Raw genomic sequence first — 27,886 nt, 5'->3', positions numbered from 1 at the left:
TCCAAAGAAGAGAAGGAAACTGATCTGTTTCATAGAACAACTGCTCTCAGTTATGTCTTCCTGAGGCGGATAAAGAGAGATCTCCAAGCCACTCGAGTGCTGCCTAAATACCGTTCAACAGATGACAAATGGCCGCGCGTTGAGGCGTTTGTCTTACCTGGGTTACAGTCTGTGAGCAGGGAGCAGATGGACAGCAGCACCTTGGAGATGGTGAGGGCGGGACTCCAGTTGTCCTTCAGGATGTCCAGACAGATCACCCCCTGACTGTTGATGTTGCAGTGATAGATCCTCGTACGAAATGTTACCTGTGAGGTAACATGGACACGCTACAGTTTAGAAACCCAGAAATTCAGAACCAACATGTTCTTATTTGCCAAACACAAGAATATATTCAGGAACCGTGTGAATTGAAAATCCACACATGCCAGATATTTTGACATTTTGGTGGACTTCGGGGTACATTTCTGCTAAAATAAATCACAAGAATAAGTTTCGAATGATTGCCACTTGAAGGCCCAGGAGACCTCCATTATCTTACCCAAAATGCCTGTCAATAAACAGTCTGAAGGGGGCTTGTGAAGTAGTTACTGTGCAGTCTTAGTAATTCGCCAAATTTTTTTTTCAGAGCAACTTACAGTAAACGAAATAATGAAAAGGGCTTTGATCAATTCTGCCACCACTTTAAGCAACTGATGTTAATTGAATTTAAACAGCTAGAGCTGCAGGAACACAAAAACCCAAAGACAAAATAAAAGAGTCCAGAAGAGGGCAACAAGTCATCTGTTAAAACCTCATATAAAAAGCACGTTATCAGCACATGACTTGAAAAATGTGGACGGCACAATCTGTGACTCGGGGACGTCTTTGAGAGATGAGTGGAAGAAAGAAGTTTTCTGCTGTGCAGTTTGCCAGGTTGTAACTGGGAGTAGTAACAGGTGAGACATGGAGGACAGTCAAAAGCTGCTGCGGGCCTTTCACCTCCCTTTTTCTCTCCTATTCACATTAACACTGATGTATCAGCATCAGTACCAGTATAATGGACTCGCATGATTGCTCCACTGAGGGCCATTTAACACCATCTGTCACTGCTGCTGGATGAGGTTATAGCCACAAATATACAGTATCTGTAAAAAGGACAGTATTTTATTGCAGTCAGTGAACCATATGTTATTTGGGTTTTACGATGGTGTGAAAACAGCATTTACTCCATCCTGCTCCAGAGAGCAACTCCTCCTGTGACAATCCTCATGAGACTTTGCTGAATCAGACTGACCAACAGAGGGCAGCATGGTGTAAAACCAAAGCACAACAACAAACCAGGGTTTCTGTTGCCACTTTGAAAACAGGTCTCCAACACCCAAGCTTAAATCAATTCCTTAAACCGGTCACTACAAAAAGCCCATCACGTCGTTTACAACGTGTAGACCGATGATACCTTCACTTTCAAACACCCTCAACTGCCAGACAACCAACTGTGTGGTCTGTCCCGGCTTGGATATGAGCTTGACGTCCGTGTTTGGAGCAGTGGGCAGTGGTGTCAAGTGTCAGGACCAATCACCAACATCTGGCCCTCCTGACCCTGACCCTCCAGAGGAAACCTCTAATCAGCCTTGGCACCCCCCCCCCCAACACACACACACACACAGGGCAGGATGTTATAAATAACCAACCCCCCTGCAGACGCTGCGCTCCTCTGCTGGCACTGAGCTCAGAGATGGAATCACATCCACCTGGTGAACTTGTTGCCTCTTGTTTCTCTTTTAGAGGTTTTAAAAGTGAGTCGGGTTGTGGATCCAGAATTCCCAAGCCTGAGGTCTGAGTGCATTCAGAAACTGAGCCCTGCTGGAGGATTTCTATAGCGATGGAGTGTAAGGTACAGGCTGAAGGATTGTGTGTGTGTGTGTGTGTTGGGGGGGGGGGGGGGTGTTTGGCTGCAGATCACAGTGTCAGAGGGGTAGGAGGTATTGGAAGGGGGGCGGAAACACTTGAGTCCCTCTGGCAACAGAAAGCTGGGCCGGAGCCTGTGGATTTGTTTGAGTCTGCTGTCAAACACAGAGCTGGTGGTTACACAGCACAAAGGACGAGAAAGAGGGAAAAGAGAGCGAGCGAGCATGGGGAGGGGTGTGCATAACAGAGAGGGGAGAGAAAATGAAGGCCAAGTGAAAGGGTAATGGGGCGCGCTGCAAAATAAAGGCAGATTGGCCCTGACGGGGCTGCGTGTTCAATAATGACATCCACTCAACATCCTTAAAGTACTTTGCAGACAGCGTCACATAAAACAAGAAGAGGGGCTCTTCAGAAGCTGAGCAGTGAACACGTCAGGGTTTGGCACGACCCAGATTCTGGGCTCAAATCACCATGATTCTTCATAAAACAAAAGCTTTAACCAAGCTGTGTCAAAAGCTGCAGCACCGAGTCTGAACAATTAGCACAACACCGGTGTGATACAATGTGCTCTCCTAGCTTACCATCACACTTTCCTTGACCTTCGTTTTCAATCACATTACGCTGTTGTGAATACATATTTTAAAAAAACAAAAGAAGAAAGCTGGCTGCCATAACACAATATGCTTTGTCTAATGGGCTAAACAATAAATTCATAACTCTTTGGGTTATTATGGGCTTATCTTGTGGGAATTACCTTGAACCTGGCAGCATTTTCCTCATCTCTCCCTTTCACACCCCCCAACAATGATATATTGATTTTGAACTGAAGTAGGTCATGAGTAAGCGAGGTAACCAGTCATCGCCAGCCTTCAGGACTCAGCAGTACATGGAGTCTGTGAGGAAACTACCTGAGCGCTGCTTCTTCTATTCCCTAATAAAACATGGAATAAATAATAAAAAATAAGTTTTATATTTCATGCGTGTTCCCTCTCTGTCATTTTCCAACTTGTATCAAGGCTTTTTTTGGGTTTTGCGAGATTAATCAGAGAGACGCCCAATTATGTGTGGACCAAAACCAGCATGGCCTTCTTCATTTACATCACGGAGTCAATGAGGAGTCTGTTGCTGGAGTCCAACCCAGTAGACGCAGGACATGAGGCATGAAACCTTGGACAGGCTGCGACTCCATTACAGGGCTAGTAGAAAAACCACGTCCAGCCTTACGTATGATAATCAGTCTGTTCTGACAACCCCAATTTTCACAGCAAAGCAGGCAGTCTGTGCACATCAGAAAAATGTGAGCCATTTTGTAGTTTCAGTCACCCCACCTCAAAACAAGAATAAATCTACGATTTTATACTACAGAAAGCTACAGTGCTACCTGAACCCACAGAGAATTAACATCACTCCTCTCAACTCAACACAGTATTTCAGCTCAGTGCTTTACGACTTTCCTGTTTAGGTTTACTCTCATTTTCACCCACAACACAGAGCTGTTTAAAACACTGACAGGCTCAGCACTGAACAGGCGGGCAGACAGAGTTAACGACTCGCTGGTGAACACAGTAGAGCACGCAGCAGTTCCACAGCCACATGTTTTTTCTCAGGAGGTAAAAGCAGAGGGAATACTGGAATAATTCATCAGGTGGTCAGAAATGTGACTCCAAATGGATGCTAATGACAGTCCACATGGCCACCGCACGGAAAAGAAAAACCTAAAATTTCAAGTGACTGTGTGCTGATACTTGTCAGTTAGTCAAACATCCACAAATCTGAATGGCTTTGCCTGCAGGCTGCTGACCTTGGGGGGTTTGAATGGGTAGTCGGGTGTGAAGGCGATGTCCAGGAAGAAGACCCCTCCCTCGTACACGGAGCCCGGGGGTCCCAGGATAGTCGACCTCCACTCGTAGATGTTGTCTCCTTTGGGGCCAGCGCTAGAAAATTGAAACAAAAGACGTGTTAATATGTTAATCAGCACAGCACATTGCAATCGACAGCCTGGTGTTCAAACTGCCAGCGGGCTGACAGAGATTTGGGGGGAAGAGCAGCTCGAGCGGTAAATGCTTCTGACAAGTTAATGATGGAGATTTGGGGAACACCAAAGCCGTGGAGGTTTGAGGGTTTTCAATTCAAGGCTATTTTAGTAGGATTTAGATTATCTTTCAACATTTTCGTAAGAAGATTAGATTACCTGTTAAAGGGAGCCGAGTTGCTGAAGCTCACTGAGGCACAACAGGGAACCAGTTTAAGCATGAAACTAAGTGATCAAAACCCAAAGAGTGAAAGAATGTCCTTTATTTAATAAGCAGGTTTCTATACACCAACCGGAGCAAAACGATTTCACAATAAAACCAGTTTTGCTCCATCAGATGAATAACAATTTTGTCGAGCGCAGGCTACGTGTAAGCTCATCGTGACATCACCCACTGTGACGACTGCTGAGTTTGACACAACAGCTGTCGCCATCTTGCTTTCTCGTAGGGTTGCAACCAATGATTATTATGATTAACTGATTAATCTTCTAAAAAATGTCAAAAATTGCAACAAATCTGACTGAGAACCAGGAGACACACCATGCTAGCAATTTGTCAATCACAAGGTAGGCACATCCTAAAGCATACTCTGCTTTATCACCTATTTGACCTGAAACGGGATACTAATTTACGAAGTGAACATCATTCAGTATTGAAGAAGATTTAACATAACTAAACTGACAACAATGCCGATGAAGCTGCCCCCTGCTGGCCACCAGAAAGAATGCAGGTTTAAAGCACTTCAGACCTGGAAGCTTCGTCCACTATTTCTACAGTCTATGGTGGAGGCTGAAGGTCACATCTGTTGTATAGGCCCAGTAATTAATGCTATTTCCATATTAAGGGCTCCCTCCCCCACTGTTGTTTGTAGCAAGACCCTGTGCTGGCACACAGCCAGAGAGAGACCGGGACAATGTCCAGATCACAAAGCCCGGGACAATGAACAATCCCTCCGATTTCATGTAATTACCAGGGATGGTGTTTAATGCGTGCCCTTAGCTGCTGGCAGATGTGTTCACGAATGTGTGTATGCGCACTGCCTGACACACAGGGATTGCTTTCACTCAAGGCTGTTGTATTTCTGTTCGTTTTCATTTAGACATAAACCAGTAATCTCAGACAGAGATTTCCTGAATGGGTTTGTGTAATAACCTCAAACAGCAAAGCGTTAAAAGCAGCATCTGGCTCGAAGCATGCCCTTGAAAATAGATCATTCTTCATAAATAGAAATTAGACATTTCTTTCCTCCTTCAGTGTCAACACATGCAAATTTCCACTAATCTACTTTGCCAGTCTTTCACTCTGCCCCTCTCTTAAGCCTACTTTAATTAGCTAATTATAATTACTTCTTCTCTGGGGAATCCCTTCAAAATACACTGCTGATAAGGACTTCACCAATCTGGACTTTTAGGCACAAAGAAAATCTTGGAATTTTTTGTGAGAGTGAAAAGACAATAACAAAAGCAAAGAATGTACAGGGACAACGCTGGACAATGTTGGTCCATAATGAAAGGACACATACTGGCCATTTGATTTGGTAAACCGAATACTATAACAGCTACTGCAGTAACTGACCACTTCCACCATGCATATGGAGGGTGCTTTGCTGTACAAAGGACACAGCTGTCAAATAAGGTGTTGATGTTGACATTAAACTTGTTGGGGGGAGTTTATTATTCTTTATTAATAATATCGGTTTCATTTTTTTTGGCAGGCACAAGCGATGCTATAAGACCAAATGGCTTCAAATAGCCTTAAATTGCAGGTTTGGTTTCTCTTCCAGACAAACTGCATTGCATTTTGTTCAGACGGAGAGAGCAATATCCGAACCAACTACAGGAAATGACTTCAAAATAAAGGGATTTACGGGCACGCAGGGACAGATGTTGACATCCGATAGCCAAGAGTTACTTGTTCTTGGGAAGCCTGTCATAACAATATAAAGTGAGGGCAAACCGCAGTATGAACTGGTGGTTATATTCAGCTGTTCATACAGGCTTCTGTTGTGTTATTTAAAAGAAGGTGAATTAAAGCAGAGGAATTCAATATTTCCAATATGCTTTGGCTGGAATTTGAATTTTAAGACGTCAGGTTGCCAAAACTCTGTTCAATAAATGACCTAATTGAAAGGCTGCCCTCGAGTGAAAAAATTCAAGTTTTAATCGTCACAAGAGTTCTTGTGACAAACTGATTCCTCTGTCGGACGGATTCTGCAGGATTTATAGTCCCTCTGCAGATAACTGGCTTTCACGTTAATGTCCAACACCCAAATCTGAATAAAAAAAACATTAAAAACAACTTAAGATTCTCCAGTCAACCAAGATCCCAACGGTTAATTAGCTGACCAACTGTCTAAGGCTGCATTCAGAACCACTTCAGCCCTGTGAAAAAACACCCACAGCCCATTCATTTGAATGAGATCAGTCCGGTGACGCGGTAGGGGTGCAACAACAGGAGGACACTGGCAATAAAAAAAAAAAAAAAAACCCACAAGTAGCATATTTCTAGTGGAATAATCTGGCATGGCCGCTGCGCTTCTACAGTTTACCTTGTGATCATGTCGAGCAGTAGCTGTAGTTGTTTTCCAAAGTAAAATGCTGTGTAATATAAACTGCTGTGCTGCATGTGCTGCTGTGCAACCTTCAAATTCTAAACTGGACACCCGTGAACGGTAGCGTCTTTATGGAGACTTTGGAAAATAGATCCATAATCATAAACAATGAATGTCTCCAGGGGTTATTTATGCATATCATCACACTGAACCAATTAGTTTTGTTATTATTGTTATTACCATCTACTGTCAATCACATGATGGAGCCGAGTTTGTCGAACAGTCAGAGGACTGTGGCCTTGGCTTGTCGACCAATCAGAGGACTGTGGTCCTGGCTTGTCGACCAATCAGAGGGCTGTGGTCCTGGCTTGTCGACGAATCAGAGGGCTGTGTTCCTGACTTGTCGACGAATCAGAGGGATGTGTTCCTGACTTGTCGACCTATAAGAGGGCTGTGTGCCTGACTTGTTGCCCAATCAGAGGACTGTGGTCCTGGCTTGTCGACCAATCAGAGGGCTGTGGTCCTGGTTGGCCACGTGTGACAACTCTGATCTCAAATTCACTGCGCAGTGGATTAACATGAAACACTAACACAAACTAATTAATTTCAAGCATACATCCGCCTTTGCTTTGGACTCTATGAAACCTTTGATTACAACTCTGTTCGCCTGTTTGGTTTGTAATTAAATGGTGTGAACTGAACCAATGGGCCTGATAGAAACATCTTTTCAAGTGTGGCTGATGATTGAACTTGTTGTGACCACTCTCCACCCGCACAAACATCACTTCCTTTACTTCCCGCTGTTGACAGACTTAGAAAGTCTTCCCTCTGCGAAAATTGTGCTTATACTTCTGCTCTACACACCTCAGGGTAAAACTTTCATTACTGCAGCACTATTCAGAAGCCTCCCTGACAGCACAGTCAAAGAGACAGCAGAGTATCCCATCTCCAAACCTCTACGGTAGAAGCAGATGCTCGCCTCCTTTGAGGCTGATGAGTTTGTAGCGGTGATAATAACTCAGACATGATGGAAAGATAGAGATGAGCGGGCATGGCAGAGGTCCTCGCTCAGCTCTGAGATTGCTGTAGGGAATCTGACAACCACACAAGGCCTGTGTATAAAGGCTAAGTCAATAGCTGAATGTGCATGCCACCGCTGGCTGTTGCTTGGAGACCTCCTCCCCCTACCGGCTCGGGCGTTCCTGTGGTGCTTTGTTGCAGCTGGTTGAGGGCCAGCTTCTTTCAGGATGTGACAGTCTCTACATTTGGTCATTAGATTTTTGGGAGAGGTGAGCTGTGTGGCCCTCAAAGGAAGCTCTACTTGAGTCACATCAGTCTGCAAATTAGTAGCATCAGCGAGTGTTTGCGTATGATCCAGTTCACCAGGTGTTAACCTCAGGAGTTAAACTACTGAAGATTCCTTGACCTTAACAGCTATGCAGGGTATTACACCTGACTGACATATTCAATTCACAGTAATTACTGAATAATCAAGTCATTATATAAATTTCATTTCTGTGGGTGCAACGTTAAATCAGTTGACTCATTTCTTCGTACATCTTATCTTGCACCGCTGCTAAGTGCTCATTGGTGCATTGAAAAATCAGCACTGAATCAATGTGAAGCCAACGAAGGCATCACCAACAATAACAGAACACTAAGCAGAGCAATAGTCAGGCAGATATTACATGTCACTCCTGTCTTTTTTTTCCTCCCCGGGGAAAAACAATCCTCTCTTCAAGCACACAAATCTGCTCGGCATAAATACATGACGTTAACTGCTGTAACAGCGCTGCTTATGGGCTTTTGTTGAGAGCTGTAGTGATAATAACATCTGTGTAAGTGACACTGCATCTGCAGTGCACGGTCAGCCAAATGCCTTGATTCAGTGAGTATTTGGGTCACTTGTTTCAAGGGTCTGGGAAACATTAGGGTGCGGGTGTCCGTGAGAATCCCGCCACTGCCCTGTCCTCTGAGATTACCCTCATGTAAGAAGCCACTCTGACAGATGGGCTGCTTCCTCCGCAACACAGCACCAAAATAGTGTTCAGCGACCGATTCGCACTGCTCTCTTTATTTGAGGCCTGCCCTTTTCTTTCCCTCACACTTCTTCTTTTTTCTTTTTTTTTTGCTGCCATCTTATTTTCTAACAGAAACAACAATTCAGATTCTTTAATAAATGTCAACACCAGCCTGTATCTTCAGCATGATTCAGTCATAAAGGAGTGTTTGTGGTACCCGTGAGGGAGCGAGTAATTGCATCTCACACTGACCTTGTCCAGTGCTTCACCTCAACAAAGACTCATCAGTGCACACAAACGTTGAGAAAAATTGGACACTTTGAAACCGAGAGACTGCTCACAGACAGTTTCCAGAGCGGGAGGATTAAGAAACAGTTTCCTCATAGAATATAAATGAACACTCTACTGCAGACCTACTTTGTCATTTTTACCTTTCATTCTCAGTTCCTGAAAATGATCCAAGCTGTGCCCTCTAATCACAGACAGCAGCTGTAATAATTTCCACATATATTGAATGACCTTTCCTCCCTGTGATACAGCGCAGTACATGAGACCAGGGTTTAATCATTGTTGCGTTATTCATAGACAGGGCAATCTGAAGATGGGTGCCAAAGCCAAAAGATAACCTTTATCTTGCAGCATGAGAGCTGGGCTAATCTCTGCAAAATCGCAAGCCTAGCTCGCCATGCAGAGCCAATTCCGATGGGTGTCAGGACTCAAGTTAAGTTGGTGAAAGAGATGCAGTCATCAGATAGGCCTGTACAATTTATTAGGCGAGGTAAATTCTGACCGTATTTACAGGGAGGGGTAAAGAAAGATTTCACTGCAGGGAAAGTGTCTAACAAAAATATTGAGATATCCAAACTGATTTCATTTGGGGAATTTGAGTGACACCAAAACTACAGTGACAAACCAAAATAAACTTACATTAAAGACAAAACTACAAGAAGCCACCATTAAAAACCACAGCTGCAGGGAAACCACAGGAAAAATCAGTGTGCCTAAAATGACTGTGTGTGGTAGCAATAGAGTCGAACAGAAACTGTTAGACAAGCAGTATACAGTCACCTGTCCACTGTCTAAGAAAGTGTATACCGAGGCTTCGAAGACCAGTAACTCCCCCGGTTACCTGCTTTGTTAATGCCACATCTTACAGACTGGAAACAACCGATTCACAGCTTTCTCCCTGTGATTCCAGAATATGCAGAGAATGTCAGTAGTCTACTTATTTAAAACTAACCATGTAACTCAGGCATGTGAGAAGTTTTGGCAGCGTTGGGTAACCTGTGAAAATTCTGGCAACCACAGAGTAAAAATACTTCCACCTCTTTTCTCAGAAAACCATCCCACACACACAAAAAAACCCACTCGAACTCTTTCAAAGAAATGTTTTTTTTCTACCTTTTGCAGCTGATTATGAAATTGATTTCACAAACACAAGAAAGTTTGGATGAATTTAGCTCTTGTGACAAATATCTCCACAGGCTGCTGTGACAGATGGACCTAGCTGAAAGCAGTGCATTCAGCCATATTTTACTGAAAATACGCCTGTTTGTAGCATACTGAGCATATGGACAGACGGTGGCAAAGTACTGCAGGAGCGGCGTGAAAAGTTTCTATGAATTTTCTTCAGCCACCGCAAAACCCGGGCCCTGTAGGAATCCATTGTAACCAGCAACAATCCAGGCTGACCACAGGTGGTGCGCTCTGTGAAAGGAGAACCTACACTTTTTAAGGCCTCCTTTCATGTCTACAGGGTTCTTACTCTGAAGATGTGGTTACACTTAAAAAGATCAGACCGGTGCAATATCACTTTAGCGTACCAACATAAAGGGGTCAGAAAACAAGTCATAACGCAATCGTAAACACTGAACACACTGACATCTGCAAACACACAACCAGCGTGTTGCTAAAGCTTCCTGTCACACAGCCAGCTGTTTACAGTAGCAGGTAAATTGCTGTCTGAGCCGAGCCCTGCACCGAGGGGCTGATAAATAAAACAGGAAAGTAAACCAGTAATTGAATGTGAATCAGTATGTTTTGGAGCTTGTGAATACCGCCGTGCACAAATAAAGCCATTATCTGCATTATTCGCCATTCCAGTTCATTCCCCACAGGCTTTTTTTTTTTCTTAATGGCACCGTCATTCAGTTTCAGTTAAGATCTTCTTTTCTATCAGTGTGGCTGCAGCGGTTATCACAAGAGGAACTTTAATGAAGCAATCTTCTTTCCCCCCCGACCGTGAAAGAGCCCCAAGACCAATTACTGTGCAGCTCAACGGCCGAGGTGACACCTCCTTCCTCTGTTCCCTCTGTTCTCTTGTGTTTATTGTCTCAAATGACATGGTTTGTTTTTTAATCAAGCCCTTTATTGTTCATCTGCACAATGAATACTGCAATTACTGACCGGACGGTTTATCCAGCCACAGGGGGAAATGGCAGTCGTAGGTGTCGGAGAAGGAGGCCGTATGCTTTCCAAGTCTAAGGGGATAACACAATTTTACTCCCAAGGGAGGGAAGCCTCGCATGCTGGGCTGAATCAATCTAAACAGCAGTCAGTATTGAACTGAGGAAGTGTACTGCGAAAGAGAGGTTTGAAGAACTGGCCTTTCGCTCAGGAAGCTTGTCCTCACAGGGTTTTAAAGTCATGTTAAGAAAGCCGTAAATAGAGCACAGGGTCTGTTCATTATCCTCAGCCTTCCTTTTTAATTCAGCAAGACGCTTCTGAGGTAAAACAGATTTTGGTGCGGTAAGCATTTTTCCTCTCTGCATCCAAACTGCTACACACCCAGCATCTGATGCAGTGCAAATGTTTGCCTCTGGCTAAAAATGAATAATGCAAATCATGTATCATTACTATACTGTACAGGCTTTGCATAAAGGAAATTTCACAACATCATGAGTCATAAAAAATATCACTTAATCAACAAAGCATTGATGTGTTCCCAGGCTCATTAATGAGGACTTCATGACCCTCAATATAAAGTTGGGCAATGTGTCAGAAAATAAAAAACCATTTGAAAAGTACAGTGTCTGAGACATTAAACACAGCTGAAGTGGACAAGCAGCTCTTCCCAAGTAATTTCTCCAAGAACATTAAAGTATGCGTGTGCGTGTCTGTGTGTTGTTCGAAGGGTAATTATAAACATTTGCTTTGCTTGAATAAAACAAGTTGGAGTTTGTGCTGACATGCAAATTGGTTTGCAGGCCAGGGATTCACAGGAACACTGCTTCAGGAAAGGAAACTGCCTAAAAACAGATTTGCCTCCGAGACAAAACTGCAGCCTCTTGCAATTTATGAACTAAATTAGTCAAGAGTACGATGCTAATATTTTTAATTTCACAGCTCTGCACCAAAAGTCTACCGAGTCATAATTAGAGACAGTCTCTTCAGCCTCTCTGCTCCCTTCACAAAAGCAGTCTGAGCAGCCATTTGGCCGAGGGAATGGACTTATTACTAAAAGGTCAGTGACCAGGACAAGCTGAGCCGCCAGATCTGCTGTGGAGCCTGATTCTCCTTTGGTCTATTCCCTTGACACCATATTATCCCACAGGTTTGCAGGTAGAGAAATGTAACAAGACTTTGAAGCTGCGTGTTAAACAAACCAGCACAGAGAAAAGGCCATTCCTTTGGGATGTTATTCACTGGTAATTATTCTTTTCACCATTTACGACAGAGTGTTAAGAGTGCTAACACTTCAGACCGCAAATATGTCATTAAGACACTTTAAATCTGCCCAGCATTAGCTATGGTTTGTGACTTCAAGGGAAATCTATCAGGTTTTGAGATCCCAGTCACAGGGCTAATAGGATCCCACAGCAATTGTTTACTTCAGAGTTACTGGATTTGTTCGCTTGCCAAAAGATTCTTCTGTTTGCTTTCACGTCAGCCTCAGCTTACCATTCTGTCATTCTCAATGACCTAAACTGCATCTGTGAAACTGGCGGAGTAATGGCGACACTCCACCACGAAATATCCGCACGCCGCGCTCCGGGCTCGGCTTCCCCCGCAAACCCATTAATAACAGCCTGGACAAATGTTTGCCAGAAAACTACCTCACAAATGAGAACATTGAATTCTCAATGACACACATGAATCAAGGCAGGCCATGTTCGCTGTCAAACAAGTGCCGCAGTGGAAAACATTAAGGATAAATTAAACTCAGGCCGGTGTCAGGGAGAACATATGTTACCGCTGCTCTACAGAAGCTAATTTTTTTCTTTTTCACTCAAAAACTTTATGTGTGTGTGTGTGTGGAGGGGGGGCGATGAGGGTTGCATTGGTTTGCTCAGAATGAAAATTGTCCTCGGCAGATGTTTGACTGCTGCACGAGGAGAACGGTGGCCATAACACATCAGCAGAACATGGTCTGGCACTGCCCATCTGCACACCAACATACTGCTGCTCTTCTAACAGCCCTAACACATCTTTATCTTTAGATAAGACTGTTCACGCAGAGTGTTTCTGCTTCCTGAGGACACTTTTCTTTATCTGAGACATAATGCATTTACTGCAAATGTTAGCAAATAAACAGTTTGAAGTAACACGAGTCAACTGCTGCAAACTTGTGCGACCCATCTTTCACTCCTTCAACGTAAAGTATTAGTCACAGTTAAAAACTTGTTACCTTCAGACCAAATTCAGTCAACCTGAATTTCTCATTTATGTAGCTCGAATTTTCCTCTTCGACATTTCTGGTGTAATTTAGAAAACTTCTTTTTTCTGCTTGTTTTAAGGTTTGGAAAATGATCAAAAATGGCCCATCCAATTATATCTAACAGAAAAGTGATCCAGGTGGCATAACACTTCAACTGATGGACGTTTCCACTGTGTTCTGACATTTTATAGACTAAATGACTGTTAAATCAACCAAGAAGATGACTGATGCAGTAATGTGTAACGGACATTGTTAGTTTCAGTCCTGACTGCTCTAAACTGAATGGTGTTCTGTAGTCCATTCCACTGTGGTTTACCGTGGTAATTAGGCATTGAGTTGCTTTTAAAATCCTCATAGTTTTTCTTTGCTTCCATATGTGTGCCAACTCAACAGAAACAAAAGTGAACAAGGTCAATTTTGTAAAAAACTTCTCTCGCATTCTTTTTTTTCACAAGCATTTCAACAACTTTTCAGGTCAATATTTTTTCATCCAAACCTCCTCATTAGTCTCTGACCCGGGATTGTGCCTGTGCAAATGTTCGTTACGCTGTGGCACAAAAAATCTCCAACAAAAACTTTTTATTTATTCTGCTTAGCGAACAAAGTGTTTCTGGTCCTGAAGCATTGCCTTCGAGAAGGTTCTCAGATTTTGCAGCCAATGTACAAGGCTTTCACTGAAAGTTCAGGAACATGCCGGCTTCTGATCCACATGGGTGCTTGTAATTCATCAATATTTATACAGGGAGGGATTATAGAACAAGACATTGATAAGAGCAGATCCATCTAAGGTCAAATATAACCATCACTGGAGAATATTTGCTTGTTTTTCTCGCTTCAAACTGACATCACCCTGCCAACATCCTGTCCACAGTAATTCAGTGAGGCTGCCATGCGCACTACAGTGATCAACATCAACATTCGCGAGGTGCTCCTGCAGCTCATCCCCCTCGCCTCCGGACCGCATCCCTCCGCCCCTTCATGAATATTGATGACCCTCCCTGCTGTGCTTAATGGTAATGCTGTGAAAAATGATGCTGGGTGTGTCACTTGCACATAATCCCCCAGGGGCATGGCACAAAACTAATATGCAGCTTTCACAGACATGAAGATGATCCCATCAGCGAGAAGAGAACCAGAGGTCAGAACCTGCACTAAAGACAGCCTCATTACTTGGTGAGACTTGATGATGATGGAGACACATATTCATGTGAAGCCTGCGAGCATGTGATGCAGTGACCAGCTGTGTGTTTTGTGAGAAGACTGTTCCCCCCACAGCTTGCATGATGTCATGAGGGAGTGACAACTCTGTTTTAGGCATCATTACATCACACCAGGAACATTCAGAGACCAAAGAAGCCCATTTGTTCCAAAGACCAGCAATGCAGTTCATTACAGCTGCACTAAAGACATCTGAGGCAGTCGGCCGATGCTCTAATCAGGAGACAAACAACACACTAGCAATACAAAATAAGATCTGACAGTTTGCTAAGTCCCCCCCACAAACATCAACTGTCCAATCAAAGCTTCGTAATCATAGAAAGACCTGCCAAGCTTGGGATCTCTCCACACACTGAAACCGTGTGCAAGGTGCTGTACTCTGGAGACAAAGAGGCAGGACGGTGTTATCCCATAGCGATAACACAAGAGCAAAGTGTGAGGAATATATTAAACAGTGTGTCTGTTTGCTGCCAACTAACTTACTATATTCAAATCTTAGAAACACTCCATTTTTCTTAATCACACTTATAAAACCAGGACAAACTAGTTCTACTTTGCAATACAAGGGCAAAGCACCCTTATGAAGTGTGTAGCCATCAAGTGACCCCTTTAATAAGATTCTTATTTTAAAGACAGTCATCTGACAATGTTATACAGTCAGCTGGAGAGGGCACTTCCCAACAACTCGTGGAGCCAACGTTGGTTTAATTAGCTGGCAGGTTACAGCTGGTCATATTAGTGATGGGTTTGCATAGCACTGCACAAGCTATTCTGTGATTCAAGTCTGTAAATTGCTTTTATGCTGTATCAACCATATCTACGTCCACTTCAGCGAGGGTTTTCTTACACATCTCAGGCCGACTCCTGATAACCTGAGAGAAGATGGAGGGGGTGAACTTGTTCCTCAAAACTGCACCGTGGGTTGCATTTATGCTGCCTCAGGATGAGAAATCATCACTGCCTCTTCTGAGATGGATTATTCTGCTGCGATTGCTGAACGTCAGCGGTAACAACAGCAGCTTTAAAAAAAAAAAAAATGAATCTTTGAATCTGGATGGGTTGACACAAAAACCTGACATTTACTAATATATTTTAGGCAGCTGAACACTGTTCTGCTATCACCTCATTGTAGCTGCGGTACGAGTATCTGTTTGGCCATCTGTGAGAAGAAGATAAACACGTCAAACAGCACAGTGGTCCAGAACTGCAAGGTACACGACAAGCAGCTGTTATTTTAACAATGCCAAAGTGTTTTTGTTTGGACTCCTGCTTGAAATGATGTTAGCATCGGCGAATCGGCGTTACAAGCACAGAATAGTAACAGTCACAGAAAAACAAATCCAACTAAAACAATTCCTGTGATACTGTGGCAATGCAAATGCACAAGCCAGAAGTGACAGGTAGGGAAATATGAGTAATTTTATGAGTTTGTATCACTGAATGTGGGAGAGATGGAATGTGATTCAGGAGGGAATGTGAGCTAAAGCAGAACGATTCTTTAAGTTTAAGAATCGCCACAATCCTTCCACAATCCAAGCTCAAATTTGTAATTCATCTGCAACTGATTTCATGGCTGTTGTAATAAAAGTCACTTAATCTCATAACGTTGACTGGCATCAGCTTGTCAGGTAGAGGATTCTGCGTCATTGTAGTTTTAACATCTTTTGGGGTCCTGGACTGCTCGTCAGACAGAATGTGCATTTTGAGGATGTCACTTTGGGCTTCAGGTAATTGTGAAGGATGTGATTTGCTACTTCCTGGCACTTTAACAACAATTAATAGAGAAAATAATCTGCAGATTAATGAAAGCAATTGTTAGCTAAAGCGCTACTGTCAGACATTCAGATTAAAGGTTTTCTTCAGAGCATAAAAGAGAAAAAAATTGTAAAAAGTCAAGCAAAAAAAAAGCACCCAGGAGAATTTGTAGGTATTAGATGCCAGTTTGGGCTCAGAACTGTCAACACTGAAAGCAGCTTCTGTGAGTCAATAACCTCAGTCACCATATTTTCGTTAGACTGAGCAGCACAACAATTGAATCTGAGTCTTTATGGAATTGGAATTTTAACACCAATGAGCCTGTCATGTTTCTCTTTTATTGGATCTAATCAAAGTTTTCTTCCCAGTGAGGTTATTGGACTGTTTGTGCAACTTGCAGACGGGAAAACACTATTCCTTTCAGATCCTGCTTCATTTGTGACAATTGGTGTAAAAGCACAAGCTGCCTGTACAATATACACTTGAAGCATATGACAGTGAGAATAATTGCCATGTCAAATCCTCTCGGGCTTCATCGTGTTCCTGTTCGTGTGATGCATGACAACTGCCATGGTGACGCTGTCACAAAGTCGAGAGTGAGATGAAGTTACGTTCAAACCGTATGGTAATTGATTTTTTTTTTTTTAAACAGACTCTTCGTGGTCACGGGAAGCCAGGAAACATCAGAGGACGTGTGATTTATCAACACAGACAAGTTATTCTAACAACAGTTTGTGATGCTAAACGCAGCTGAGGGTTAACACAGTAACCCAAATGCTAGGAGGAAAGACACGAGCTTTTTTTAGACTTATCAAATGGGCACCTCCTTTCACAGATGTTTCACTAAATTAGATCCTCAACACTTCCAGGGTGTGAAATGGTAAATCCTGGCTCTTAGCACACATCCACACTGAAAGACACAAAGCAGAGCTCTCCATTTTGCAGAGACAAACACGGCACGACTCCTTTCGCTTCTCTGAAGGCCATACTGGAGGGGATGTAGGCCACACGAAGGAGGCTGTAGATTTTAACTACATAATGAGGACAGCAAGTTCTCTCCGTCCACGGCAAAGTGGCGAGGGAGTCTGAGGGGCTCCTCAGCCAAGAAACAGATGAGATGACATACATCAACTGGCCCCCAGCGCCGAGTTCGTTGAACGTGCTGAAGTGAATCTCCTTAACACAACTATCTGTCTGCCTCCTGAAAGGGGCCAACAGTCTGTGACTCCATTTGTCGCGGGGAATGAAATGAATGACCTTTCAGGCTAACCTGGCCGGGAGCGAGAAGCATGTGGCATACAAATGACGACACCGGCTCCAGCGTGTGCACTCATGCGAGAATCATGTAAATGGTGCTGTGATCGTCGGCATGAGAACTTTGGCGTTCGATGCAATTGAACCCCCCCGCCTCCCCTCGCCTGTCATTGTTAACAGAGGGCTAATCTATTTGGGAGCATCACAGACAACACATTATTAGATTTTGGTATCATTTTGAGTGTACAGAAAGGGAACACACGCACACAGAAAAGGATTATCTTGAAGAAGCTTAATTGTTTCCCAGGCAACTAGTTCCCCACTAAGACGGTGACTGTGAAATTTCCGCTAGCGATTATTTTACTTTCAAATGACTTACTCGTGTCCTCCAGCTAAATCCTTCATGTGAGCCAACCTAGTTTTTTTTTTTTTTTTTTGGTTGGGGGGGGTTGCAGGCGGGCGGGGGTTGAAATAGATTAGAGTCCTCGAGGAAAACAACATCTCCTTTAGCCCTCAATATAATAACAAAACTGGGCTGTGAGCTGGAATGAAAAGGTTAGCTCAATGTTTATCGCTAATGATGGTGGGGTTCTGATGAGACCCAGCAGGGGTGATTAATTCATGCAATAAACAAGCCCGTCTAGGGTGTAGTAATTCCAAATCGCCAGATGACTCATACAAAGCCGTTTTCCTTAATCATTTTAAGCAGGTGCCTATGAAGTAATATGGCCAACGCAGAATGGGCAGAAAAATATCAGCATCTCCCACAAGTGTCCTCAATTTTGTGCCTTCCCTTTCTTTCCTAATTTTCAGTAGAGTGCTGATTCAGGGAGTAACTACTGCTGCCGTAATAAACAGGTTCATAATCAGTGTCACTATTTTGTTATTTATATTAATAAAGGCCGGCTCCTGCGCTACATCCCGAAGGCGCGTCTTTTGTCATGCCAAGAGAGACAGACGCACATGTGGTCTGCCACTCGCTCACGACCATATCTCTTCCTCAAAGGGCTGAGAGCCGCTGCAATAGCACACAATAACCATTGTCTGTGGTAAATCCCCAGCAGAGCGAGCGAGCATGGGGGGGGGGGTGACCACACGAGAATCGAAACAGGTTTTAAAGTCACACTGCTGCTTGTTCTCCACCATTTCAACGCAACCATTTTGCTGTGATCTAAAAGGCTGCGTTTTCAGCAGAGGTTGCAGCATGCATTAAGCGGCAGCAACTACGCCAGAATGGGCTACAGTCACTCTAATTCATCTGAGATTACCATCTCAAACAGAAAATACCCTCACAAACAACAGCGTTACAGGAACGGAGACCAAAGCCGAGTGCACTGCAGCGTGGCCTCTCCTGTTTAAGAGACAACAAGCCTTGAAAGAAGCACATTTCTGCCGTCAACATTCATTACGGCTTGAGCATCCGCACACACAAGCTTACATATCATTAGACAAACGCTCTGACGAGGCAACATCCTCTTACCTGCAGTTTGGAGGAGGGTCTAGTGTTATTTCTGCAAGCTCTTTCTGAATCCTGGAAGACAAAGATTTTATTGTTAAAATCAGTGTTGGGAGGGAAATCCTCCAGAGGATAAAAAGTTGAAGGATTATTCTGTTGCACATGAAGTCACTGTTTTGTGGTGAGGGAAACGTTGCTTTAAATCCCATCTTCAAGCATGTGGACTTGCAGCTGTTAACAACACACTGACACAGCTGCTGAGAACAGCGCACTTAATCCAAATAGCAGCACACAGGATGTAAATGGTGTCATGAATTCATTTGCAGTCCATATGAACGACATAAATGAGGTTACGGCAGAGAATTCAGTTTATCATCCCACTTTTAATACAAGAATAAAAATATTTCAGCATTTGTTTTGTTATCTTTCTCATTGTAGCCATTTGTCTGTGGTGCACAGACAGAATTAAAAGGGACATCAAGCATGAGGATAAACATGACTGCTTTGAGCATTTCAGTTAACTGTGCAAAATGATGATTCAGACTGTGAAGGGCAACTGAGTGCAAATGCTGCTGCTAAACTCACATTAATTTAAACACAGTTCTTCAGACAGCAGCGAAGCCTCTCCACGTTACAGCCCCTTGTTGTGCTGAAGGCCCACAAAAGCGAGATGATCACAACATCAGCCGCCGCTATAAAAGACTCAGCGGCCTCATCCAACCCCGTGCTCATGCGGTTGTGTAATACTGTCATCACTTGTCTGTTTTTGGGAATAAGTGCTAAGACTGGCGAAGGTACGTCTTGGTGTTGCATGAGAGATGCATGAGAGACAAGAGAGCAGAACATGAGGCAAACCTGCTCAAACAAACAGGCTGGAATGGGAATATCCCTTTCAAACAACAGCAGTGACACTAGACTGTCAAGCTGTGCGAGTTACCACCTTTCTGTGGGCTCAGTGACACACTGAATTGTGTGGATGTTTGAAATGACAATGCCTGTGGGACTATGGGCTTTTTATATAACTTCACACCCCCGGGGCACAGGGGGAGAGGCCTTTAGCTTAACAAACAACCCTTGTGTAAATGTCATTCTCCAGAGCCAAATTCAGCCTTTTGTCTTTTCTTACCTCTTGGCACTAGTTGAAAGTTTAGCAGCGGTTTTACTCGAGATCTTGGTCTCCTTCTTTTTGGGCTGTGCTTGCTCTCGCTCCTGTTCAGGTGGTACCGATTCCCTTTGTTCAATATCTGAGCTTCCCCCGCTGGTGCTGGGGCTGTCGTCCGGTCTCTGCACTTCGCTGGACATCGTGGGCCCTGATAGAAAAACATGGACGGCAAGACACATGAGAACGACAAAGCAAGCGTCCACGCCGGGAGGCGCTGAAGGGTGGGGGGCGGCAATAAAGATGATATAATGTCAGATTGCTTGCCGGTGCCATCTCACCAAAAGGTGTAGATATGAGCGAGGCCACAGTTTGATGGGTTTAACTTCATCCGTGTACAGCCGAACGTGGATGAGAGTTAAATCAGAGCAGGCTGTGCAGAGTGTGAGTTGATGAAAAGACATTTGTCAGTGCCTACAGTGCGATGAATTACAGATGTAAAGAGGCCTTGTTAAAAAGAATATAACAAGTCACTCACCTAATGATCTACTCAGGGTCATATATTACAGACTAAATGTTTGGAAGACTGTATGAGTAGCTTTGCTGGCCAGTATTTTTAAAGCAGACTAAAGATCTTATTGCTGCTCTGTGTCATCCTTTCCCTCTTTATTTAAACAACTGCTGGCTGCGGTTTTGGGTCAACGATGTGACCTAACAGATGGATAAAATAGCCCGTCGATGGGCGGATTCATTAAGAAGGTAACACACATCAACATCAGTGGCAGATCAGAAAAGACACTTGAAGAGACCATCCGTGAAGACGAGCGTTGCCCCGCATTTAGCACTGATTCAGTCTCCCCTTTTTACAGACGACAAAGACACAGCTGAAACAGACACTGTGCGGGAAATGTAACGTAAAATAAAAAGCGATGCGATGAGATGAGAAGTTAATCAAATCGATGAAGTGAGGTGGCGGACAGCTCGCCTTTCCGGGGGGCGTTTCACGGTAATGATAGGGACATCAACGCCTAAAATGTACCCGGTTCAATAATCGTTTGAGATGCCAGGGTCGATGCGGAGGCATTACAGGCTAGTGCCCCCCCTCCACCACCACCACCTCCAAAATACCACCGGGGACAAGTTAAGATGTTTGTGTGTTAATCAGCAGTCACTTAATTGCTCGGTCAAACCTGGTAGGTCAACGTTTGTGGGGATGAGAAACACAATAGGGGGTCGACTTGGGGACCGAAACCGAGCCGTCCTACAACAGCGATCACAAACATTATTGGGAGCTAGCTAACGTTACCAGGCCGGGAGGGGGGGCGGAAAGTCGGGAGCGTTACGTTACCGCTCAGGGGTGTTTTATAAAGAAAAGGGGGGAACGCCGAACAGGCCTCGGGGTTTTAAACTCAATGAATATACGCATAGAAGAAGGCGTTTCTGCCGGACTCGTCCGAAAGAGCCGACGGCGGGGCTGATGGAGGACGGTCAACGGCAGGGCCAGCGGAGCGGCGGCGGCGGCGGCAGCGGGGAGGAGGGAGGGGGAGGGGGTGTGCGGATCCTCGCCGTTTCTGGAGTGTCCACATTGTGCGTTGAAGAGCAGTGACCCTGCCTCGGCACAAAGGGAGGCTCGTCCCACACATCCACCTCCCCCCTTCTTTTCCTCCTCCTCCTCCTCCTCCTCCTTCTTCGCTGGAAAACGACACTTTTCACGGGACATTTACTTACTTTTCGCGTATCTACGAGGGGCGACTAAATGCGTGTGTCGATATTACCTGGCGGCTGGCCGTCGATGCTGCAATTCCGCGTCGTAATCCCAAGGTACCGAAAAAAAGTATATTCTCACACGGCCGTCTGCTCGCTCCCGTGTCCTAGCTATTTAACTGGAGGTAGCAGCAGCAGAAAAGCGATTACAGAAAGCTGAGACAGCCCCGGACCGCCTCCACGCGCGCTCCCGGCTGGCGCGCACTGCTGGTGCACGTGGGCTGCATTGGTGGGAGAAACGGCCTGCGCGAGGCCACAGATTAGTGAATTAATTAAAACGCACACACACACAAATATGAAAGTCAGCAAACACAAGTGCTGTTACACGTGGGCTGAATCGATGGTGGCTCTAAAACGTCTTCATGGCGCTGTCGCCTGTGCATGCAGGGGTGTAGCTAGAAATGATACGGCCCCAAGTGCAGGAAATGTGGGGCCCCTGTATTTTCTTCCCCTCCCTTGTAGCCATGCACAGGGAAGCTATGGGCCCAGTCTCTGTATGTCCACCACCACAGTTTGACACAAGGAAACTTGGGCGAGGGAGGTCACAGGTGGAAATCTGCGCTCAGGTGCTCAGTACCCATGTGTGCTGTTGTGCACTCACAGACTTTGGAGCTGTTTGAGTGCTCTGGTCAACGTTTCAGGCTCTTTATGCACACCTTCTGTTAAGTCTGTGAGTCTACAGTCTTTCCTGGAGGGAATAAACCACAATGCATATAACACTGTGAGATTTAAACAGTGACAAGAGTGTAATTCTGCATCATAAAAAAACAAAAGAGTTCGCAAGAAGGAATTTTCTTGTTAAGTATAAACACATGTCACTGACCAATGATGGCACGATTTCAAAATATGTCTGTTTGTTTCAAAAGCACCATAACGTATGACATATCGGCTTCATACTCCACAGTCCACCACACCGTCCACAGAAAAGTCTCGGATCGATTAGCATGATTTCAGACAGTGTTATCCCGTTCCTCTTACAGCGTCTGAAGCAGCAATGCACTGCCGCGATCACGCCATATATAGATGGTTAGTGGGAGATGGGAAACATAGGAAAAATTTATTCCCAAATTTTTATTATTTCACGTCACTGGACAACTCGAAATGGTTGTAAAGTTGCAGAAATGGGCTTGTGAGAGTTAGATAAGCTGTGCATTGACAATTTATCACTACATCCGTTGCATTTGGGTTTAATTACCTTTAATGACTTTGGCCGATGCGAGGCATTCGTGTTTATTGGTTTTCAGACACATTATAAAGTACCAACCGGGCTATGTCGGGAACTAGTGATTAAGGTAACTTTATGAACGCAGAATTACAATGACAGCACAGGTGAACTCAATTAAAGTGTGTGAGGTTTCAGTTCTTGGGGCTAAGGGGAGGACACTGGAACTGAGCTGTAGTTTGTGTGCGGAGCCCTAAATGTGTTTTAAGGCTGAAGCTGGAGTACAAGTGAGAAATGCATGCAAACAAACAGCAGTAGCTTTGTCCAGCACGGTGCAAATGCAGGCAAAGGAGACAAACTTAGACGCTTAAAGTTTAGATCAGGAAATGTGAACTCTACTGAGTGGTAAAATGTATTTTACTGCCAAGGTTGGCATGTTTTGTGTTAAATGTGAGCGAGGTCTGCATGAAAGTTGCTTCATGAATGAGCACAACACAGTGTAGGTGGTGAAAATGAGTGTGCACAGTACAAGGTTGTGCAGCAACTCAGATTTGTAAATGACTGCCAGTGTTGCTTTAAAGAGAGGAACTGAAACTTGTTCATTGAGGTGATTTTTTTTTTCAGTTATTTTGAGGGGATGTGGTGAGCTGAATTTTCTACTGAGCCAGTGAAATGCCGTAATTATCAGCCTCAGAGTTGTCATGAGAAGCACTAAAATCAACTAAAAGAACTTCAGGGTGCAGTACCCTCCACAGGGCATCAGTCACACGTAACTTTCCAATTTGATCCAGTCTGCACAAAATGTTAATGATACACTAAGAAGTCTGCATTTTTTGACAGAGTGATTTGTAATATTTTCACCGCACTCCCATTGATCAAACATGAATCAGCAAAATAATTGCACCTTTGGTCTAACAGATGCAAACAGGGCCTGAGTAAGGACGAGCCGAATGATATTATCGACCAACTGGAGGCCGGTGAGCCGAACGTCCACAAACCAAGAAACAGCAGAAAAGTCAATGTATGAATTAAATACTTTGTTCAACGATTCTCTCAGTTTGAATAACTGTGCTACCGCAGCACTTCCATGGAATATTTAAAGTAAATATAATCTCACTCACTGCGCAAACTGTACAAACTCTCCCATCTGTTCGGCCAAGCACCCACAAAGCGATAAAACACTTATTCTGTCTCTAACTCCAGCTCCCATGTTTCACTGCACACTGATTTCAGGTCAAATGGTCAAGTAAAAACAGAAACCCGGAATGAATCCAGTCTACTCTTGCCATTAGCTGACTTGACATAGCCTTTGTACCAACTGTGTGGTGATGTGTATATAATTATGCTCTTCATAACATCTGTATCTGTCATCATATCTCAGCTCAAACACACCTCCACACATACATTTAACGGTGAATTACCTGGTGAAAAAGACTTGCCTTCATAGTGTTAACTGGCTGTTAGAAATCTGCAAAGGGAGTACAGCATTGTTTTACTCTAAACAGGGAAAAAAGACTGTGACGTTTTGTTCTTTTGTTCTCTGAATAATACATGACATAATAAACTTGTTTTCTTCCAGTTTCTCCACACAGGAGTTGTTGTATTTTTGATGAAGACCGTTTGCAGCTTTGAAGGTCTTCACCAATTACATTTCCAAACATCATTTTAAATACAAATAATAAATATTTTAATATAGAACATGTGAACAGATCACAGCGGAACTTCAAGTAGATGGTCACATTTTTAACTATATCCTAGAAAGTACATTTATCTAATACAATGCTTTCAGAAGCAGACACATCATATAGACAGAAGTATCCAGACATACCTCTTTATGGGGCTGTCTCTCAGGGTTTGGGCTCGGCCCCCTGACCTCCAGTGAAGGGAAATCTTAATGTTTCAGCACACCAAGACATTTTGGACAATGCTATGCTTCCAACTTTGTGGCAACAGTTTGTTGAAGGCCCTTTTCTATTCCAGCATGACTGTGCCCCAGTGCACAAAGCAAAGCTCCATAAAGACATGGTTGGATGAGTTTGGTGTGGAAGAACTTGACTGGCCCACACAGAGCCCTGACCTCAACCCCATCCAACACCTTTGGGATGAACTGGAACGGAGATTGTGAGCCAGGACTTTTGGTCCAACATCAGTGTGTGACCTCACAAATGCTCTACTGCATGAATGGGCACAAATTCCCTGTGGGTGTGATGGTTAGGTGTCCCAATACTTTTGTGCCTATAAAGTATGTTTTGAAAGAAATGATGACTTCCACTCACAATATCTACTCAATGGTAATATATATATATATATATATATATATATAGCAATTATATTTTCTATGGTTTTATTTAGGCTGTTGGTTAAGGGAAGAAAAGCTCACATTAAGTGTGATATTTAACCACAATGTTTGGTATATTTACAGAAATGGTTCAAATTAATAAACATTACAATGAATTTGTAAAAAGCAAAAGCCAAAATGGAAATTAATCTGAAGGAGGGAATGTGAAACATCAAACACTTCTGCCTCAGTTCTGTCTGTCTACCATCTTCACTTCCGTAGCTGATCCACAAACCTGAACTTGTACCCTAACAGTGTTAGGGTACAACACGGCATCCATCTTTGATGCTCAGTTCCCCACAGGGATCGTGAACGTTTCATCTGATCTAATCCTGTACATTTGTTTCAACTTATGTTCCTGTTGGCCTGATTTACATGTAACTGCTATCGTATCACATGTGAGAGGTCCTCGGCGACGGCTCTGCTAGCGCCTTCGCTGAGGACCTCATTATGTCTAATACAAAACAGCTAAAACAAGATAACTGCAACCATATGACTGCCAATTCAAATTACTTCTGTCTTATAGGGGCCTCCTCTGATACCAAGACAAGGGAGTTTAAAAGCATTTAGACTGTTCAGAAATTATGTATGTGTGCATACTTTATATATTTTAAAAAACGAGACAAATGTAACACATTTCTTGACGTGTTAATCTCCTTTTAATTCAGTAACATAGTATGTTGTAGTGTGACTCTCACAGGAGCCATTTTCTGAATTAAGAGTACTTTGACTTTTGAAACGTTCAGTGCATTTTACTAAATAGTTACTCAAATTGTCATGGAGTAACCAAACAGTCTCCTGCAGAAACACTGGAGCTCTGTAGTGCCAGTTAAAAGCCCACACTGCAAATGTAAAACATGGGTTGCTGAGAGCTAGAGCCTTTATTGTCTGGATTAATAACCCCGTAGTCAAAGGTAATGGCTTACAGGAAACACTGTTCTTTTCTTCTGCCTTCTCAAGGCATCAATCCACCGAGTTCTGTGGAAACGCCTGAGGGGAAGCTTCGTCGTAAACTAGGAGGAATAAATTGTTCAATAACTGGCTCCAAACCAGCACTCCACGTGAAACTCCTTGTGTGTTTGTGTGTGTGTGTGTGTGTGAGAAATGTAAGTTAATTACAGTTATGCATATTTTCGGAGGATTTCTTCAAATGAAGAACAATAATAGATGAAATGATTGCCAAACATGCTGCACAGTCTCACCTCCGTGTAGGATGATTGTTCAGGGATCAATAAAACACATAAAGGCCCGGTGCAGCATGCTAAGCTTGCTTTGTTTACACAGAGAATTACTGGACCACTGATGTTTATTTTCACCGTGAAACTTATAGCTGGAGAATCTGACGGCGTGAGTGTGCTTGTCTGTAGAACGAGTGTTTGTAAAGTGTGAACGAGGACTGGTTCATCACTTTTAGACCTTGTGTCTCCTCGTAGTTTTGTGTCTCTCCCTCCCTTTCTCTCTCTCTCTCTCTGTATCTTTCTGCAGGTATCTCTCCATCCAGACCTTCATGTTGAACTGCATCCAGCCCTACAACCAACCCAATGTCTGCAGTTGACATCTGCCTGTCATTCTTCTGTGCACAGACTAACGGTGGGGTGGTTCCTGGCCACAGGAGTCCTGCTCGGGGTTTCCTCAGCATTTCACCATACAGCATTTCATTACAATTTCAGTCTTGTGAAATGTTAAAATCATATTGAGGTGGTATGGAAAGTGAAACTGAATGGATGAATGACATGAAAAATTTAAAATTTTTATGAGTTGAGATTTTGTTTTATTTGTCTTTTTAGTAATGTTGTTCTCATGTTGTTAACTGCTTTCCTGCCTGTACAACATCCACTGCACGTCTGCCCGTCCTGGGTGAGGGATCCCTCCTCTGTTGCTCACCCTGAGGTTTCTCCCATTTTTTCTTGTTAAAGGTTTTTCTGGGAGTTTATCCTTAGTCGATGTGAGGGTCGAAGGGCAGAGGATGTTGCTATGATGTTATGTGATGCCCTGTGAGACAAACTGCTTGTAAAAATGGGTTATACAAATAAAATAAAGTTGTCTGAATTTTGTCCACACTGTGCTGAGAATGGTGCCTTAGCCCCCAAACTTCACTTCCTTTTATAAAGTAAATGACATTCAAAGTGAATTTTAAGGAACACAAGATTCAAGCAAAATCTAATTTCTGCATTGCTGCATTGCTAAACAGTAACCATAACAAAAAGCACAAGAGAAAAGACCCACAGTTGCCCCAAAACTGATGCCAGAAATCTTGATTACCCAAACCAGAATAGTGCAAGTGCTGTGCTAAATGAAAGCCTAGCAGAGAAAATGATCAAGTGTGGGTAAAGAGAGGCGAAACATGAATGTTTTCTTGAAGAGTTTTCAGGCCTTGAATTCTTCAGAGCTTTGAAGGGGCCTTCTGGGGTCTGGAGCCCCGCGGCAGTTGCCCACTTTGCACGGCTGATAATCCAGCTCCATTGTATCTTTTATTCCCGCTCTTCACTGATTAGACATCTCAAAGCAGTTGTCAGGGGCTTAGAAATACAAGAAAATCTCAATTCCCTGATTGAAATCATGATACATAACGTTCCAGGAAACGTCTCTGTAAATAAATTAAAGCTGCTCCTCACTGTAAGGGAACGTCACACCTATTCTGTATTTATACATTCTTTACCTTTAATGGTGCTGTATTTCTCTGGGTGCTAA

At 43.6% G+C, this 27,886-nt stretch overlaps 1 protein-coding gene across 3 annotated transcripts in view; it reads right to left on the bottom strand.

The window, feature by feature from the left end:
- Nucleotides 1-21,926, bottom strand: part of ube2e2 (ubiquitin-conjugating enzyme E2E 2) — a 38,823-nt gene extending 16,897 nt beyond the window's left edge. Inside the window, exons 1-5 of one of the 3 annotated variants that reach the window (XM_046398959.1) lie at nucleotides 21,707-21,926; nucleotides 19,959-20,142; nucleotides 18,857-18,907; nucleotides 3,689-3,821; nucleotides 158-305 (exon numbers count right to left, since the gene is read on the bottom strand). In XM_046398959.1, the coding sequence (XP_046254915.1) occupies nucleotides 158-305; nucleotides 3,689-3,821; nucleotides 18,857-18,907; nucleotides 19,959-20,134 (508 nt within the window). In that variant the 5' untranslated portion in view covers nucleotides 20,135-20,142; nucleotides 21,707-21,926. Of the gene's footprint in view, nucleotides 1-157; nucleotides 306-3,688; nucleotides 3,822-18,856; nucleotides 18,908-19,958; nucleotides 20,143-20,272; nucleotides 20,350-21,706 lie in introns of those variants that run through there. The other 2 variants (XM_046398957.1, XM_046398958.1) reach the window with 2 other exon arrangements.
- Between the last annotated feature and the right edge of the window lie 5,960 nt (nucleotides 21,927-27,886).

The sequence above is a fragment of the Scatophagus argus genome, chromosome 9 (assembly GCF_020382885.2).
Source record: "Scatophagus argus isolate fScaArg1 chromosome 9, fScaArg1.pri, whole genome shotgun sequence".
Taxonomy (NCBI): Eukaryota; Metazoa; Chordata; class Actinopteri; family Scatophagidae; genus Scatophagus; species Scatophagus argus.
The sequence above is the reverse complement of the archived record's forward strand: the minus strand, read 5'-3'. Positions and strand labels throughout refer to the sequence as shown.